Source organism: Camelina sativa, chromosome 14, assembly GCF_030686135.1.
Source record: "Camelina sativa cultivar CO46 ecotype springtype chromosome 14, ASM3068613v1".
Classification (NCBI taxonomy): domain Eukaryota; kingdom Viridiplantae; phylum Streptophyta; class Magnoliopsida; order Brassicales; family Brassicaceae; genus Camelina; species Camelina sativa.
Genome location: NC_141893.1, coordinates 8,502,993 through 8,516,840, shown reverse-complemented (window position 1 = coordinate 8,516,840; position 13,848 = coordinate 8,502,993). Strand labels below are relative to the sequence as shown.

The following is a 13,848-nucleotide window of genomic DNA, read 5'->3' as shown; positions in this document are numbered from 1 at the left end:
CTTGATTGACAAAAAAAAAAAAAAATTATTGAAGGTTCTTTTGTGATTTGTCTTTACAAAAAAAAAAAAAATCATAAGCCGATCATCGGAAATAGGACCGGATCCGGATGTATAATTATTGATTTTATGGTGCTGTGTATTTTTGTATGCATAAAGCATAAACAAAAAAAAATAGTCTAACTAAAAATTAATTAGAACTTTATATCATCCTTTTGGACCCTGATTTATAATTTAACTAGGAATACTACTAAACTCTCAATTTGAAGAAGAAGAAGAAAATACTAAAAAAAAACAGAATAAACCGAATTAACGTGTGATGTAATAACTGGAAGCGAGTTCCCGCCAAGAGGAGGTTTCACATGATGATCGAGCAACTAATCGCCACGTGTCATGATAACGTAAATAATTTTGTAGGTGAAAAATAACGAAGAGGCAGACGAAAAAAATAGAAAAAAATATTCGAATCTTCTCAACATTAATAATGGCTACGATATTTCCCGGCGGCCGTGAAGATTACTACTTCTGCTAACATTGATTTCTCACATTCGCATAAACGAAAAACCATAAATTTAATAGTAATAAATTCCTCAGTTACTTCTTCATCTACCCCCCCCCCCCCCCCTCCCTTTCCTTCAATTCCGATTTCAGTTTTTTTTTTTTTTTTGTTTTTCTCCAAATTCTAAAGTTTCGATTTTTTATTTTTATTTTTTGGAGTTCACACAAGTTGAGTATTCTCCTCATGTCGGGCTCTCTCGATCGATTCACAAGACCTTGTAAGTCTTCCGATTTGGTTTTTTGAGAGTGGAGATTTTCATCACTCGCAAAACTATAAAAGTTATCATTTTTATTTGATGGTTTTGACCTTATTTATTGTTTTGTCTGGTTTTGAAGGTTTCTCAAACAATGGTGGTGGTGATAAAAGAGAAAAGAAGTCAGATTTGGAAGTTTCAGAGGATGACAAGAAAGCTAGAATTGGTGGTCTTTTCAGGAAGAAATCATCTTCTTCCAAAAGCAAATTCAGAGATTCCCTGAAGAGGAAAGGGAGCAGCAGCAGCAGCAGGGGGGGGGGAGAAGCATTGACCGGACACTCTCTCTTACCTTCGAAGACATACATGATGCTGAAGAATTAAGATATGTTTCTGATTTCCGACACTCACTCATCTCTGACCATTTGCTTCCTCCTAGCCTTGATGATTATCACATGATGTTGAGGTTTCCATTTTTTTTTAATCCATCTTGTGTTCTACTTAATCACTGTTTTATGTCGATGTTGAGATCATGGACGTGTTTCATTGTGTTATAAGTATATTTGATATGAAGTAGAGAGAACATTGTTTGTTTGTTTTCATGACTCTTTCTGCAGGTTCCTGTTTGCTAGGAAATTTGATCTTGGAAAAGCAAAGTTAATGTGGACTAACATGATCCAATGGAGAAGGGATTTTGGCACTGACACTATCTTGGAGGTACTATAAAGTTGTCATTTTCGTGTGTTGCGCAAAAGTATTTGTGTCAATACCCGCAGATAGTTGCTGACTAAGTTCCTTCACTTCAGGAATTTGAGTTTCCGGAATTGGATGAAGTCCTCAAGTGCTACCCTCAGGGATATCATGGTGTTGATAAGGAAGGAAGACCTGTTTACATTGAAAGATTAGGAAAAGTCGACGCAAGCAAACTCATGCAAGTCACTACATTGGAAAGATACCTGAGATATCATGTTAAAGAGTTTGAGAAAACTATTACTGTCAAATTCCCAGCTTGCTGCATTGCTGCTAAGAGACACATTGACTCCAGTACAACTATCCTAGATGTCCAAGGCCTGGTACATTTTTAACCCAAATTCTGGAACCTTTTTCATGTGTAGGTTTCCTTATGCTTACTGAATCGTCTGAAATATATTGGCAGGGCTTAAAAAATTTCACTAAAACTGCTCGAGATCTCATAATCCAGCTGCAAAAGATTGATAGTGATAACTACCCTGAGGTATTGTCAGGCAGCCATTGATTTTTTTGTAAGCAAAACCTGTTTTTGAGCATTGTTTTAATAACATGTGATATGACATATGTGCAGACTCTTCATCGTATGTTTATCATCAATGCCGGCTCTGGTTTTAAGCTACTTTGGGGCACGGTGAAATCATTTCTTGATCCAAAGACTGTCTCCAAAATACATGTAACTTAACCGTGGTTCCTATGTATCCACTTTTACACTTTTAACTGTAGAAAAAAAACTTAATTGTATCAATGTGATCTGAATAGGTCCTTGGCAACAAGTACCAGAAAAAATTACTTGAGATGATTGATGCCAGGTAGACAGTTTGTCTTCAATGTTTCGTTTGGAATATGATTTAACATCTGAGTATCTGACCATATTTTGGAACTTGTTCAGCCAGCTGCCAGATTTTCTCGGTGGTACTTGCACTTGTGCAGATCAGGGAGGTTGTATGAGATCTGATAAAGGACCGTGGAAAGACCCTGAGATATTAAAGGTGGAGTGCTTGTGTCTAAATATTCCACATCTTATTGTTCGTTATGTTTCTGTTATGCTTATATTAAATCAAAATATAAAGGATACATATATGTTACTCTAATGATTTCTCGGTCTTCATGCAGATGGGTCGCAGTGGTGGGACGTTCTGTAGGCATGCTGGTGCGTTCCTAACCAGTGATTCTCAAATATCTTCATCTGATATGCCAACTGATTCTGGGGTAAGGTCTTTTGGTAGTTTCAACATAAGGTTTTCTATGTTTTTTTGGGTGTATTATCAGGTTGTAAGAATCCTCTCCTCTCTTGGCTCAGATGAAAGTTAGTGACCCATCAACAGCAGAGTCAGGGTCTGAATTGGAAGAGATGGTTTCACCGAAAACAAATTTGAACAATCATGTACCCAAGTTGACTCCTGTTACTGAAACTGTAAGCGTTCTCATGTACAAAAGTGACATCAAATACGTAGAAGTTCTTAGTTCTTAATTTCTTATACAGGACCTGATATGCTATTATGCTTATTTTAATAGATCAAAGCCAATGGTAACACAAGTCCTACTGTTTTATCTGAGTATGAGGAGTGTGTACCAATGGTGGACATAGTTGTGGATGTTTCTTGGCAGCCCAAAGAGATGTCAAATGCTTCTGAAGGTAAGACCGGTGGGACATTTGGAGGTTACGGACGTGAAACAGCATGTAATAATATAATGGAACGTGTTGCAGGTCCGCAATATACATCAAGTTTGGGCAAAATAGGATTGGTGAGTCATATCAGGAGTTGGCTAACTGTGTTCTTCATGAACTTTTTCACACTCGTGTCTCTGGCTCTGCCACTGACTAAAGAAAACTCACAGTTGCATCCTTCAAGCGCTAGAGCTGAGCTGTGTGATGAACATACTGCAAGGGAATCCCGTCCACCTTCACCTTCTCGTTCAACGATCACTGAAAGGGTTGTCATTTCCTCTGTTTTAAGCAGACTCGGGGATCTTGAGAAACAGCTAGAAACTCTTCGCATGAGGAAATTCGAGATGCCTCACGAGAAAGAGGAGTTGCTGAATGCTGCTGTTTATCGCGTGGATGCACTAGAAGCAGAGCTCATCACCACGAAAAAGGTATGAAACTCTGTTTCTAAACCTTGAATGGTACTGATAACGAGTCATTATAAACCTTATTATTACCGAATATGGGTGTTGATGAACAGGCGTTGCATGAGGCTTTAATGAGGCAAGATGAACTTTTGAGTTACATAGACCGGCAAGAGGAAGCTAAGTACCGGGTTAGTGTCATTCTGTAGCTAGTTTTGCTGCCCTTCTAAGTCGGTATTCTATGTATTAATGGTTAGGAATATGATGCAGAGAAAGAAGTTCTGCTGGTGAAGAACTCGAGGTTGCGAGGTAATTAGTAAAAATTGGTTGTTCAGGGATCTCATTATAGACCATGGACCATTGATCACAAGTAGGTCTGAAAGCAAATATCTCTGTTGATACGTAATGTATATAATATAAGAAAAAAACTTGTATTGTCAAACAAGAAAAAAATTGCGGGGAGATTTCAATTTGATATTTTTTTTTTTTGTTGAATTGGTTTGATACTATTGGGTTGTGTGAGTGATTAATTGGTGTTTGTTACATTGGATTCTGTATTGGAGGTACAAAAGCAAAAAGAAAAAGAATGAGAAAAAAAAATATATAAGTTCTGAGTTGTGACACAAGAATAGTATAATGTATAGTTTAGATTTATGAAAGCAAATGTGGTATTATTGCATGTTAGTAGAAAGGGGACTCATCGACCATTGACATGTTTATATGACCAAACAAAGGACTCGTCACAAGACTCAAGTACGGTTTCTTCGCCTTTTTGTACTTGTCCTATGATACTATCTTCTCTAAAAATGAGGATTCATGTATTACGATGCCACAAAAATATCGTTTTCTTTTTACTATTTGAGTTGCAAACATTGAATTAGGCTCAACCAACTTTAGTGAAATGTGAATCGAATCTTGAAATAGTACAATACATTTTGACAAAACAAAAACTATTGATTATATTTCATAATGACGAGTCTCTATCATTTGTTGTGTGTGAGTGTGTGTGTGGGGTTTTAATCTCTCTATCAAATTTAAGTAGGTCTATACATAGTTTCAAATCAAAGTTAATGAATATGAATAAGACTGTTTGTCTTTTTCAACCACAATATTCATGATGATTTTTTTTTTTTTTTTTTTTTTTGGTGTGTGTGTGTCAAACAACTTGCATTCATTAATCAAAGGACAAAAATTTTACAGCAAAGCTTAGAATACAAGATAAGAAAGCATTCCCCAATGCCAAAACAACATAGGATAGGATTAATCGGCAATAGGTTCTTGAGAGCTTTGAGCCAAATTCTTGAAGGAGTTTTGGTACATGTGAGATCAAGATTGTCGATAGCTCTTCCATGTATAAGCCAAACGGATGAGGAGATTGCCACTATCATCAGACTGGTTGGCGTTAATATAAGGGTCAAAGCTAAACTTCTCTCCGGTTTGAGGAAGCCTACACGAGGTGGTAGCTTGACAAGTTTTTGAGCAAGGTTTGTGGAGCTCTGGGGCTTATAGATGTTTGGTAGAATTGCCATAGAGTAGAGAATGACCTTGATCACACCAAAGCCGTAGACTAAACTCGGACAAATTGGAAACAATATCCAATTACCAAAGAACATCAAGCAATAGGATTCATGGGTCAAAGCCGAAAGGGATACTGTACCCAAGGTTCTCAAGGAAAGAGAGAGACGCCACAACAACAATGATGCTTTACTACTCAAATGGAATCCACAGAGTTCGTAAACTTGACCACACCATTGGCTAAAATTGGGCGTCAACAAGAGAAATAAATTCTCGTACCTGGGCTTAGAGAGGTCTAGAGTTGGACCAATCATTGTGTGGAAGATATCCCTGAAGTTGGTAGATTGTACATGCTTAGGTTCAGAGAACACGGGATATGGACACATGGGGTTGAGGAAATTTTGGTAACCACCGCTCCGTAGAGGCGGAGTCATAATGCCGATCTTCCTCCCTCCATTGGTGTTGTTTGAAAACAAAGGCAAAAATCCCAATAGCCAAACGCTAAGATGAAGATTGATAAACGACGGGTTGCTTTGTACCAAGGATTGCAATTGATCTTCATGGACCCACATCGAAGCTGTCGATATACGATGTATAAGGAGTCTTCTGTCCTTACCATCAAGATTACGAAGAAACAATGGAAGAGGCCTTAGAAAATATTCAGAAATTTTTGATATGGGTTTTGTGCTCGTGGGCTTAGCTTGCTGAGAAGTTAATGGGCCGACAATAAAGGAAAGGCCCCCCAAAAGAAGACCGAAGCTCTTGATGGTTGACATAGCGGGATTGAGTGAGCGGCAACGGTTGTACGGAGAGGATGAATAGATTTGCAAGAGACTGAGCAGCTCCAGTGAACAAGCCTTCAGCATAAGCAAGCCAGAGTTGTTGAAAGGGGCTGGATCGAGTATCCACACCAAAAAAACAATTTTGGAAGGATGGGTTCTTGCCATGGAAAAGGAGACGCCGTGTGACTCCAACGTCTCCACCGGATAAAGATTAGCTAGTGGTCCAGAGAGGAGTTCTCCTGCTAAACTTTGTGCTTCAATATAAGCTTTTCCAAGGGTGAAACGACATCCTAATCGGAGGTTGTGCATGTCGGATGCTCGTGGATCTGTTACACCGGCTGAAGCAATCAGAGAAAAGGTGAGGGGGTTAACCGGAAACCACCGTCGCCCTTTATTACTGCCTATCGAGAAATCATCGGGATTTAAGGAGGCCAGAGAGGTTTGTAACAAAAATAAAAACGGGGAAAAGCTTAAAAAACAAAGAAAAGATTAACGAGAAGAAGGTGGAGAGACAAGAGATCCCGACGTCGATGAGCAGGAGCTACACCAGCGTCGGAGAAAGTTTGCGGAGTAGAGACCTCAATGTTAGTGCCTGAGAAAGTTTTTTATTTTATTCCTGAGGTGTTGTTCTTATGAGAAATCTCTAAAATATTCATGATGATTAAGAGGTTTTTTGCACCACAAAGTTTAGAATTTAACCAATTTCAAGAATATTGAAAATTATATGATTGCTTTTCGAAATGATTCACGCTGTGTAACTACGAGAGCTAGCAAGGTTTTGAGCACAGTGGTTGGGTTCACTCACCGCATATGTATATCTATTGTAGTCTTCTGTGAGATATATATATATATATATATATAGTATGATAATTATCGTAATGGACAATGTAATTTGACAATAGAAACTCGTCATAGTGAGTGACATAAATAGCAGCGATACACAATTGTAAGATTGACTATTTATCTTGTTAACATGCAATTATAATTAAACACGGCAGTTAAATAGTATTTGCAAAATTGACATGTGGACAAAAGCATGTACGTGTTTAAGTTGCTTCGCCTCTCTCTTCTTCTATTAAATTTTAAGTGCGACTGATGAAGAATAAATAATGCAGAAAATAAACAGACTGAATACTATTAGTGTTTGAACTTCGAACAATGATTAGTGAAAAACGATTATTAATTTTGATAAACTTAACCTACATTGCATACAAAATATAATATCACAATATATATGTTTTGTATATGTAAAACACCAAAATTCAGTATAGCTATTCATAATGCAGGATAATTACCTAGTATTACAAAATACAATATAAACTTTTCAATGTTATCGCTTTAGTATCAAGTATCAACAATACCTAACCTATGTAGTCCAAGAAGTATTATAAATGGAAATATGTATGATTTGTAGACAATCGCGGTACAATCATGAATAAATTAGAGCATTATATTGTGTTACGTGTGTGCCAAACTATCATACCAGAAACATGTTTTGCCTTATCTTTGATAGTTATTTCTACTCTGAACTCGCCAAACAGGTAGACAAACATTAGCTGGACTTGAGGCCTTTCCTGACAGAAAGTTAATTTATGTCACATTCAAGTATTTATAATATCTAACTAATCTAACATTAATCAATCCAGACATTATCATATGTACTACCTACTAAGTAAGTAAGTGAATCATTCAATTGGAGGTTTCTTAGATATATCATATTTAATAAAATTTGGCCGATATCTAGCTTTCTCGAATATTTAATGCGTGACTACCATCAAAAGTCAGGTGACGTATATTACGACTTTACAGTATAAATAATTAATTTACAATTAGAATTATCTTATTGTTTTATTTAGAGTCCCATTCTAGAATCTAAATTAAGGAGCCATTATTAGTTGAGTTAATATAATATAGTAATATACATTGACAATAAGAAAGTAACTGTAGGTTTAAACATTGCTTTGAGAGAATTTAACAGTTTTAGGGTATAAAAGATTATAATACGTGAAAATCAAATTTATAAAAACCTACAAAATTCATCAAAATGAAGACTTATATATATATAAAATAATAATCCAATATATATATATATATAGAGAGAAAAGAGGCTCATAGTCAGAATGTGAAGCAGAATGTTCACGTGATATTACTACTTCATTTGGCAATCTATTCGCGTCCGAAATTACTTGGCAGGAAAAGGCCATGTGTGCTTCACGAATCACGAGTCACGAATACAATTCCTTGATTTTTTTTTTTTTGGTTTCACATTTTAATTAAATAGTATATACTAATGGAAATGCAAAAGCATTGCAGAGACGGATAAGGGGAGTGGCTTCATATGTACTATGCTTACAAGAAGTAAAATAAATCAAAAATATTACTAGACTGAATATTCCTTTATGTTTCGATACTTTATAAATTCGTTTTTAGAGATATCAGATATCATACATACGAAAATATCGTAGCCGAACTGATCTCTGTCGTGTAGGTGGAACAGAAAAATAAAAAAACGTGACAAAATAATGTGTTCTCATTTTCGTCTAGTATAATTCGAATATAATTTGAATTTCCACGAATCATATGCGTGGTCCAAGCCAAAAGAAGTATATATGTATAAAAATCCGGATCTTTGTTCGGTCTTTAGTTTCTTTAGATTGGTTGACAACAAAAATAAAATAATCTTGAGATTGAGATTTTTATATGCCTTGATCTCGTACTTTTCCGAAACTGTTGAGTTGAGAATTTATATTCGCTGATCTTGTGTTGATCATGCAAAAAAATTTAATAGTCGGTCGGGAACTCGTATGTGGATGTTGGCAAAATTAAATCCTATAACTGATTACATATATTTGTAATACATATCAGATGGAAACTCGTATAAATAAGTAACATATATGACACATATGTGTTAAACAGATTATAATGATTGAAACGCAATTTATCTTAAATTTTTAATCATATTAAATATTTTGATGATTGTGAAAATATATATAGAGATGGGACCATATAGTTGCTCAGATAATACAAACGGTACAAGTGACCTAATATGATATTCTTGCCTACCTTAAAAACTCAGGAACACAAAACCAATCACAGTACCTAACAATATAAAAAGTTTCCCTAACATATCAGCATGCAGTAGTTTACGACAAATTCTTACACCAATTAGAATCGATCAAGTAGTTATGATTATTTTGTGTTCAGTTTCAAAAAAAAAGAAACTTGTAGTTGTCTGTTTACGATTGGTTAAATTCTGAAAAATTGGATTTCATTTTCTTTTCTTTGTTAATCATGTTACTGAAACATATCTGACGACTGTTAACTAACTAAATGGTAATTTATTAGCGCTGATTAATGACTGTTAACTACCTAAGTAGATGTTGACAGTCAATTAACACGAATCCTTCATCACTTAGAATCAGTCAAGAAGTTTTAGTTTATAATGATTGTTTGCTTGTGGTTAGTCGAAACTCTCAAATTTGTTTTGATTATTTTTTTTCCTAATATAAGTTTATGTTACTAAAAAAGGCGAGAGCTTGATTAATATAACAAGCCTTGTATTAGTGTCAACAACCTCGCGTCAAAATTAAATGAGTCTAAAATCGATATATTTCGTAGTCACATGATATATAATGTCCAAGTTTATAAATGTTGTACACTTAACGAAAAAGACAAGAGCCAAATAGAACATTGTTAACGCTATGCTTTCTGGAAGCACGCATAAAATTTTCTAGGTATATATTCACATCATAAAAAAAAAAGAAAAAAAAAAAAGAAGGGCTCAGTTTACGTAGCTAATTCAGTTTTTCCTAGCTTATCAATAATTTTCATTGATTTTACCTTCGACGGCGAGATGAGAAATAGTCTAATATGTATACCAAGGATTACAAAACACAAAGAATCGGTCCCTTAAATCTCTCGGAAGAACAAAGTCTTAAGTGGACCCAAACAGAAGAGACCCATTTCCATGAGCCTTTATTAAGCCATTGGTTCTTGTTTTGCTACCCTTTTTTGTGGATTAAACTTTTTTGCAGTTTTAGAATGTTTTATGATCAAATTTATTATAAACCCTAAACAACCATATTGAATGAATTAGTTAAGGCTAGTGTACTCACTTTGGAAAGAACAAAATTCAAGACTTCACACAATGTTCACTTCAAAACCAGCCCACATCATTGTCAGGGAAAGTCAACTAATATTAAGAGCAAAACTAGCAGGCCTCGACATGAAAGTTATCACCACCTTTACTTCTTCCTCGAGATTTGCTCAAGACAGTTTTCTCTCCAATTGGTTCAGATATTTCCAGCCATAATTACTCCCCTTCACGGGTTTTCATGGTCTGTGAGCTGCTTCGAGTTTACAATATTTATCTTGGAATAGTATTAGAAATCTGCTTGTAATTCTGAACGATACCTAGATCTAGAATAGAAGGTGAATAAAATTATTAAAGAAAAAAACTAAACCTCTTAACTTAGTTGAAAATATAGAGAAAAGTTCGTAAAAGAGACCGTGGTCGTGTTTGACAAAAAAAAAAGAAAAAAAAAAGAGAGACCGTCGTCGTATGTATATGTGTTTAGAAAGAGAGATGTACTCAACGTTTGTCCATAAAATATATACTGTATATGCATGTATGGTTTATACGAACAAAAAACAAACAATTATACCAAAAATATATATATATATATATATATATGCATGTGGCTGTCAAATCACTAATCTCTTACAACACATCTTTTCTTATATATATCGACCCAACATCACTTACTATATTCATTAACCTTCTGCTTCATCAAAAATACAGAGACACAACAAAGAGAGAGAGATATGGAAGTAATGCGAGTTCTTCACATGAACAAAGGAAACGGTGAAAACAGTTATGCCAAGAACTCCACCGCTCAGGTTGAATTTTTTTTATCTCAAAAAGTTATATATAATATGCATTGTTTTCATGTTTGAACAAAAAAAATGCATTGTTTTATATATATACGAGTGATTAGTGCTATATCTTGAACTTGAACATAATTTGGTTCTCGAACATAATTAATAATGACAAAGATGTAATGATTTTGTGATTACGCAGCGCAACATGATATCTCTAGGCAGAAGGGTGATGGACGAGGCCTTGAAGAAGCTACTGATAAGCAATTCGGAAATTTCAAGCATTGGAATCGCCGACTTAGGCTGCTCCTCCGGTCCGAACAGTCTCTTGTCCATCTCCAACATTATCGACACAATCCAAAACTTGTGCCCTGACCTCGACCGTCCGGTCCCTGAGCTCAGAGTCTCTCTCAACGATCCCCTAACAATGACTTCAACTACATCTTTGCTTCTTTGCCGGAGTTTTACAACCGGCTTTATAATAAGAAGGAGGGTTTACTTGGTCGTGGAGGAGGAGAATCGTGTTTTGTGTCTGCGGTCCCTGGCTCCTTCTACGGACGTTTGTTTCCTCGCCGGAGCCTTCACTTTGTTCATTCGTCTTCAAGTTTACACTGGTTGTCTCAGGTGTGTACTGTTTCTGTATACGGAACTTTACTTACTTATTTATTAGTATATAATACTTACGTATATAATAAAATTAAAAATCAGTGTTTTTGAAAATGCCAACTAGCATTCTGAAAAATGAATTGTCAATTCTGATATTCTATTATGAGTTATGGCCGGAATATCATATTTATGAAAATCTTAATTCGTAAATAAAACATACAAAAATTTTATATCGTTAATTACTTAACGTGAGTCATGAAAAGAACTATGACGATCGCGATATTTTTCTCATAAAAAGTATTCATTGACGAAACAGTACCGAGAAAATACTACGCAAGTAATATACCTTTTATTAAAACAAAATTAGTGCGTGGGAATCTTTCTCATTTGGAGGAGAAACCAACACACACACAAAAAAAAAAACAGAAACCTAGTGATTCATACATCTCTCACAAGAGATTACGAATGTGGTCCACATAGTATATCATTTTGTCAAAATAGGGGTTCAGACATCACGGATCACACACACACAAGAAATTACGAATGTGGTCCACATTTTTATCAAAATATCACTCATTATACGGCAATATGAATGCTAACAAGTTGAATTATCATCCATATATTAAAGGTTCCATGTGGTGAGGCGGAGAAGAAATACGGGGTTGATACAACTGATTTAGACAATGTGGGGAAACTCTACATATCAAAGACAAGTCCTAAGAGTGCACACAAAGCTTACGCTCTTCAATTCCAAAATGATTTTTCGATATTTCTGAGATCACGATCCGAAGAGTTGGTCCCTGGGGGGCGAATGGTTTTATCATTCCTCGGTAGAAGCTCTCAGGATCCTACAACCGAAGAGAGTTGCTATCAATGGGAACTCCTAGCTCAAGCTCTTATGTCTATGGCGAAAGAGGTATGGTGGTGTAGATATGTTAACATTGATTTAGAAGTTAGAACCAACATGGAAATATGCCATATTACACTATAAGGATTTTACATGACACGTTACCTGACCAATTGAGTCCTAGTAATGTGGCCCATGTCTTCTTTTCCAAATTGGTTGTTTTTTTTTTCTTCAAATTATTTAAGTTAGTCAATTTATATAGAAAAAATTGATACATACATTGATAGAGATGTAAAAGGCCACTAGACTAGAACTACCCTTTTTACATCTCTCTCAATAACATATTATCTTCGATTAACTTTGATATATGTATACAGTGCCGACTGCCGAACGCTAGCAAAAAAATCGCAACGCCCAGTTAATGAACTTTCAAATTCTAATATAACACACACACATATATATATATATATATATATGAATATAACCAATCAATTAATTAATTTTGAATAAAGCATTAACACTTATGGAAAAGGCTTATTTAATAGCTCTTGATGATAAAAGTAGTAAGGTAAGGAAAGTAAATGATAACTAAATACAGCCTTCTCATAACTAAAAAATATTTGATAGACAGCCCCGGCTCATACCTAGGCGAGAGGGGCATTGGCCATGGGACAAATAAAACAATTCAAAAAAATATTAAGCAAATGGGACCAGAAAAAAAAAAAGAAAAAAAAAATTATGTTGAAAAGGGTCCTAAAAACTTATATGCTTAGGGACAATTTTTTTTTTGAGACGGGGCTGTTGATAGATAATATATCTTGGTAATATAATCTAATTTCTTCAGTTGGCTTCAAAAACATAGATTATTTGATGAATAGATTATAGCCCAACCATAACAATATCAGATCAAACAGATGAATAAATATTAATACATATTAAGTCATAACTAAATGTGCCTTATTTTCTTCGTCTAAGGGTATCGTCGAAGAAGAGAAAATCGATGCTTTCAACGCTCCTTACTATGCAGCAAGCTCCGAAGAATTGATAATGGTGATAGAGAAAGAAAAGTCTTTTTCAATCGATCGGCTTGAGATAAGCCCGATTGATTGGGAAGGTGGGAGTATCAGTGAGGCGAGTTATGATGACATAGTAGTACGGTCCAAACCCGAATCACTAGCTCGTGGAAGAAGATTTGCAAATACCATAAGAGCTGTGGTCGAGCCGATGTTAGAGCCTACGTTTGGTGAAAATGTGATGGACGAGCTTTTCGAAAGGTATGCAAAGATCGTGGGAGAATACTTCTATGCGAGTTCGCCTCGATACACTCTTATTATTGTTTCGCTTTTAAGAGTGGGTTGATCGTGTTAAAAAAACATATGCCTAAATACATGTCTTTGGACCTACAATGACATGATTTGTAAGTTTTCTAATCAAGTATCATTTGCTTGGAGAATAAAACATAAAAAATAAAGTGTGATTTTACGGTAAACCTATAATTATAAAAGCAAAGAGAATCAGCGGGGCCTTGAACAGAGAGATATGGGAATGGGATGCATGTAGACGCATCCGTCACGAAATATGCAAATAGAGTAATAGACTTAAGGCGGAATGTGACGTGAGAATGTTAGAAGTGATCATCACTTGTGCCGCAACA

At 35.4% G+C, this 13,848-nt stretch overlaps 1 protein-coding gene and 1 pseudogene across 8 annotated transcripts; both read left to right on the top strand.

Moving 5' to 3' along the window:
• Positions 1-293: 293 nt before the first annotated feature.
• Positions 294-4,061, top strand: LOC104740661 (phosphatidylinositol/phosphatidylcholine transfer protein SFH4). Of its 7 annotated transcripts, XM_087484940.1 has the most exons (16): positions 432-575; positions 715-773; positions 892-1,212; positions 1,364-1,463; positions 1,553-1,819; positions 1,903-1,980; positions 2,068-2,169; positions 2,256-2,305; positions 2,386-2,485; positions 2,610-2,705; positions 2,797-2,910; positions 3,012-3,132; positions 3,205-3,242; positions 3,336-3,593; positions 3,683-3,757; positions 3,837-4,061. In XM_087484940.1, the coding sequence occupies exons 3-16, from the start codon at positions 1,202-1,204 to the stop codon at positions 3,855-3,857; spliced, it is 1,431 nt and encodes a 476-aa protein (XP_087341066.1). In that variant the 5' UTR covers positions 432-575; positions 715-773; positions 892-1,201; the 3' UTR covers positions 3,858-4,061. The 7 variants fall into 7 exon arrangements, with proteins under 7 accessions (XP_010459636.2, XP_010459637.2, XP_087341065.1 ...); XM_010461335.3 differs by having other exon boundaries at positions 424-575; positions 3,205-3,593; XM_087484939.1 differs by having other exon boundaries at positions 430-773.
• A 6,543-nt stretch (positions 4,062-10,604) lies between these two features.
• Positions 10,605-13,683, top strand: LOC104740660 (jasmonate O-methyltransferase-like; annotated as a pseudogene). Its single transcript, XR_015580231.1, has 4 exons — positions 10,605-10,762; positions 10,944-11,365; positions 11,976-12,263; positions 13,170-13,683. The product of XR_015580231.1 is annotated as a jasmonate O-methyltransferase-like (transcript).
• Positions 13,684-13,848: the final 165 nt, after the last annotated feature.

Coding starts and splice junctions, on each gene's coding strand:
- LOC104740661 (XM_010461334.3), top strand. Junction 2,170..2,255: donor AGACTGTCTCCAAAATACAT/GTAACTTAACCG, acceptor TGATCTGAATAG/GTCCTTGGCAACAAGTACCA. Junction 2,911..3,011: donor TGACTCCTGTTACTGAAACT/GTAAGCGTTCTC, acceptor TTATTTTAATAG/ATCAAAGCCAATGGTAACAC.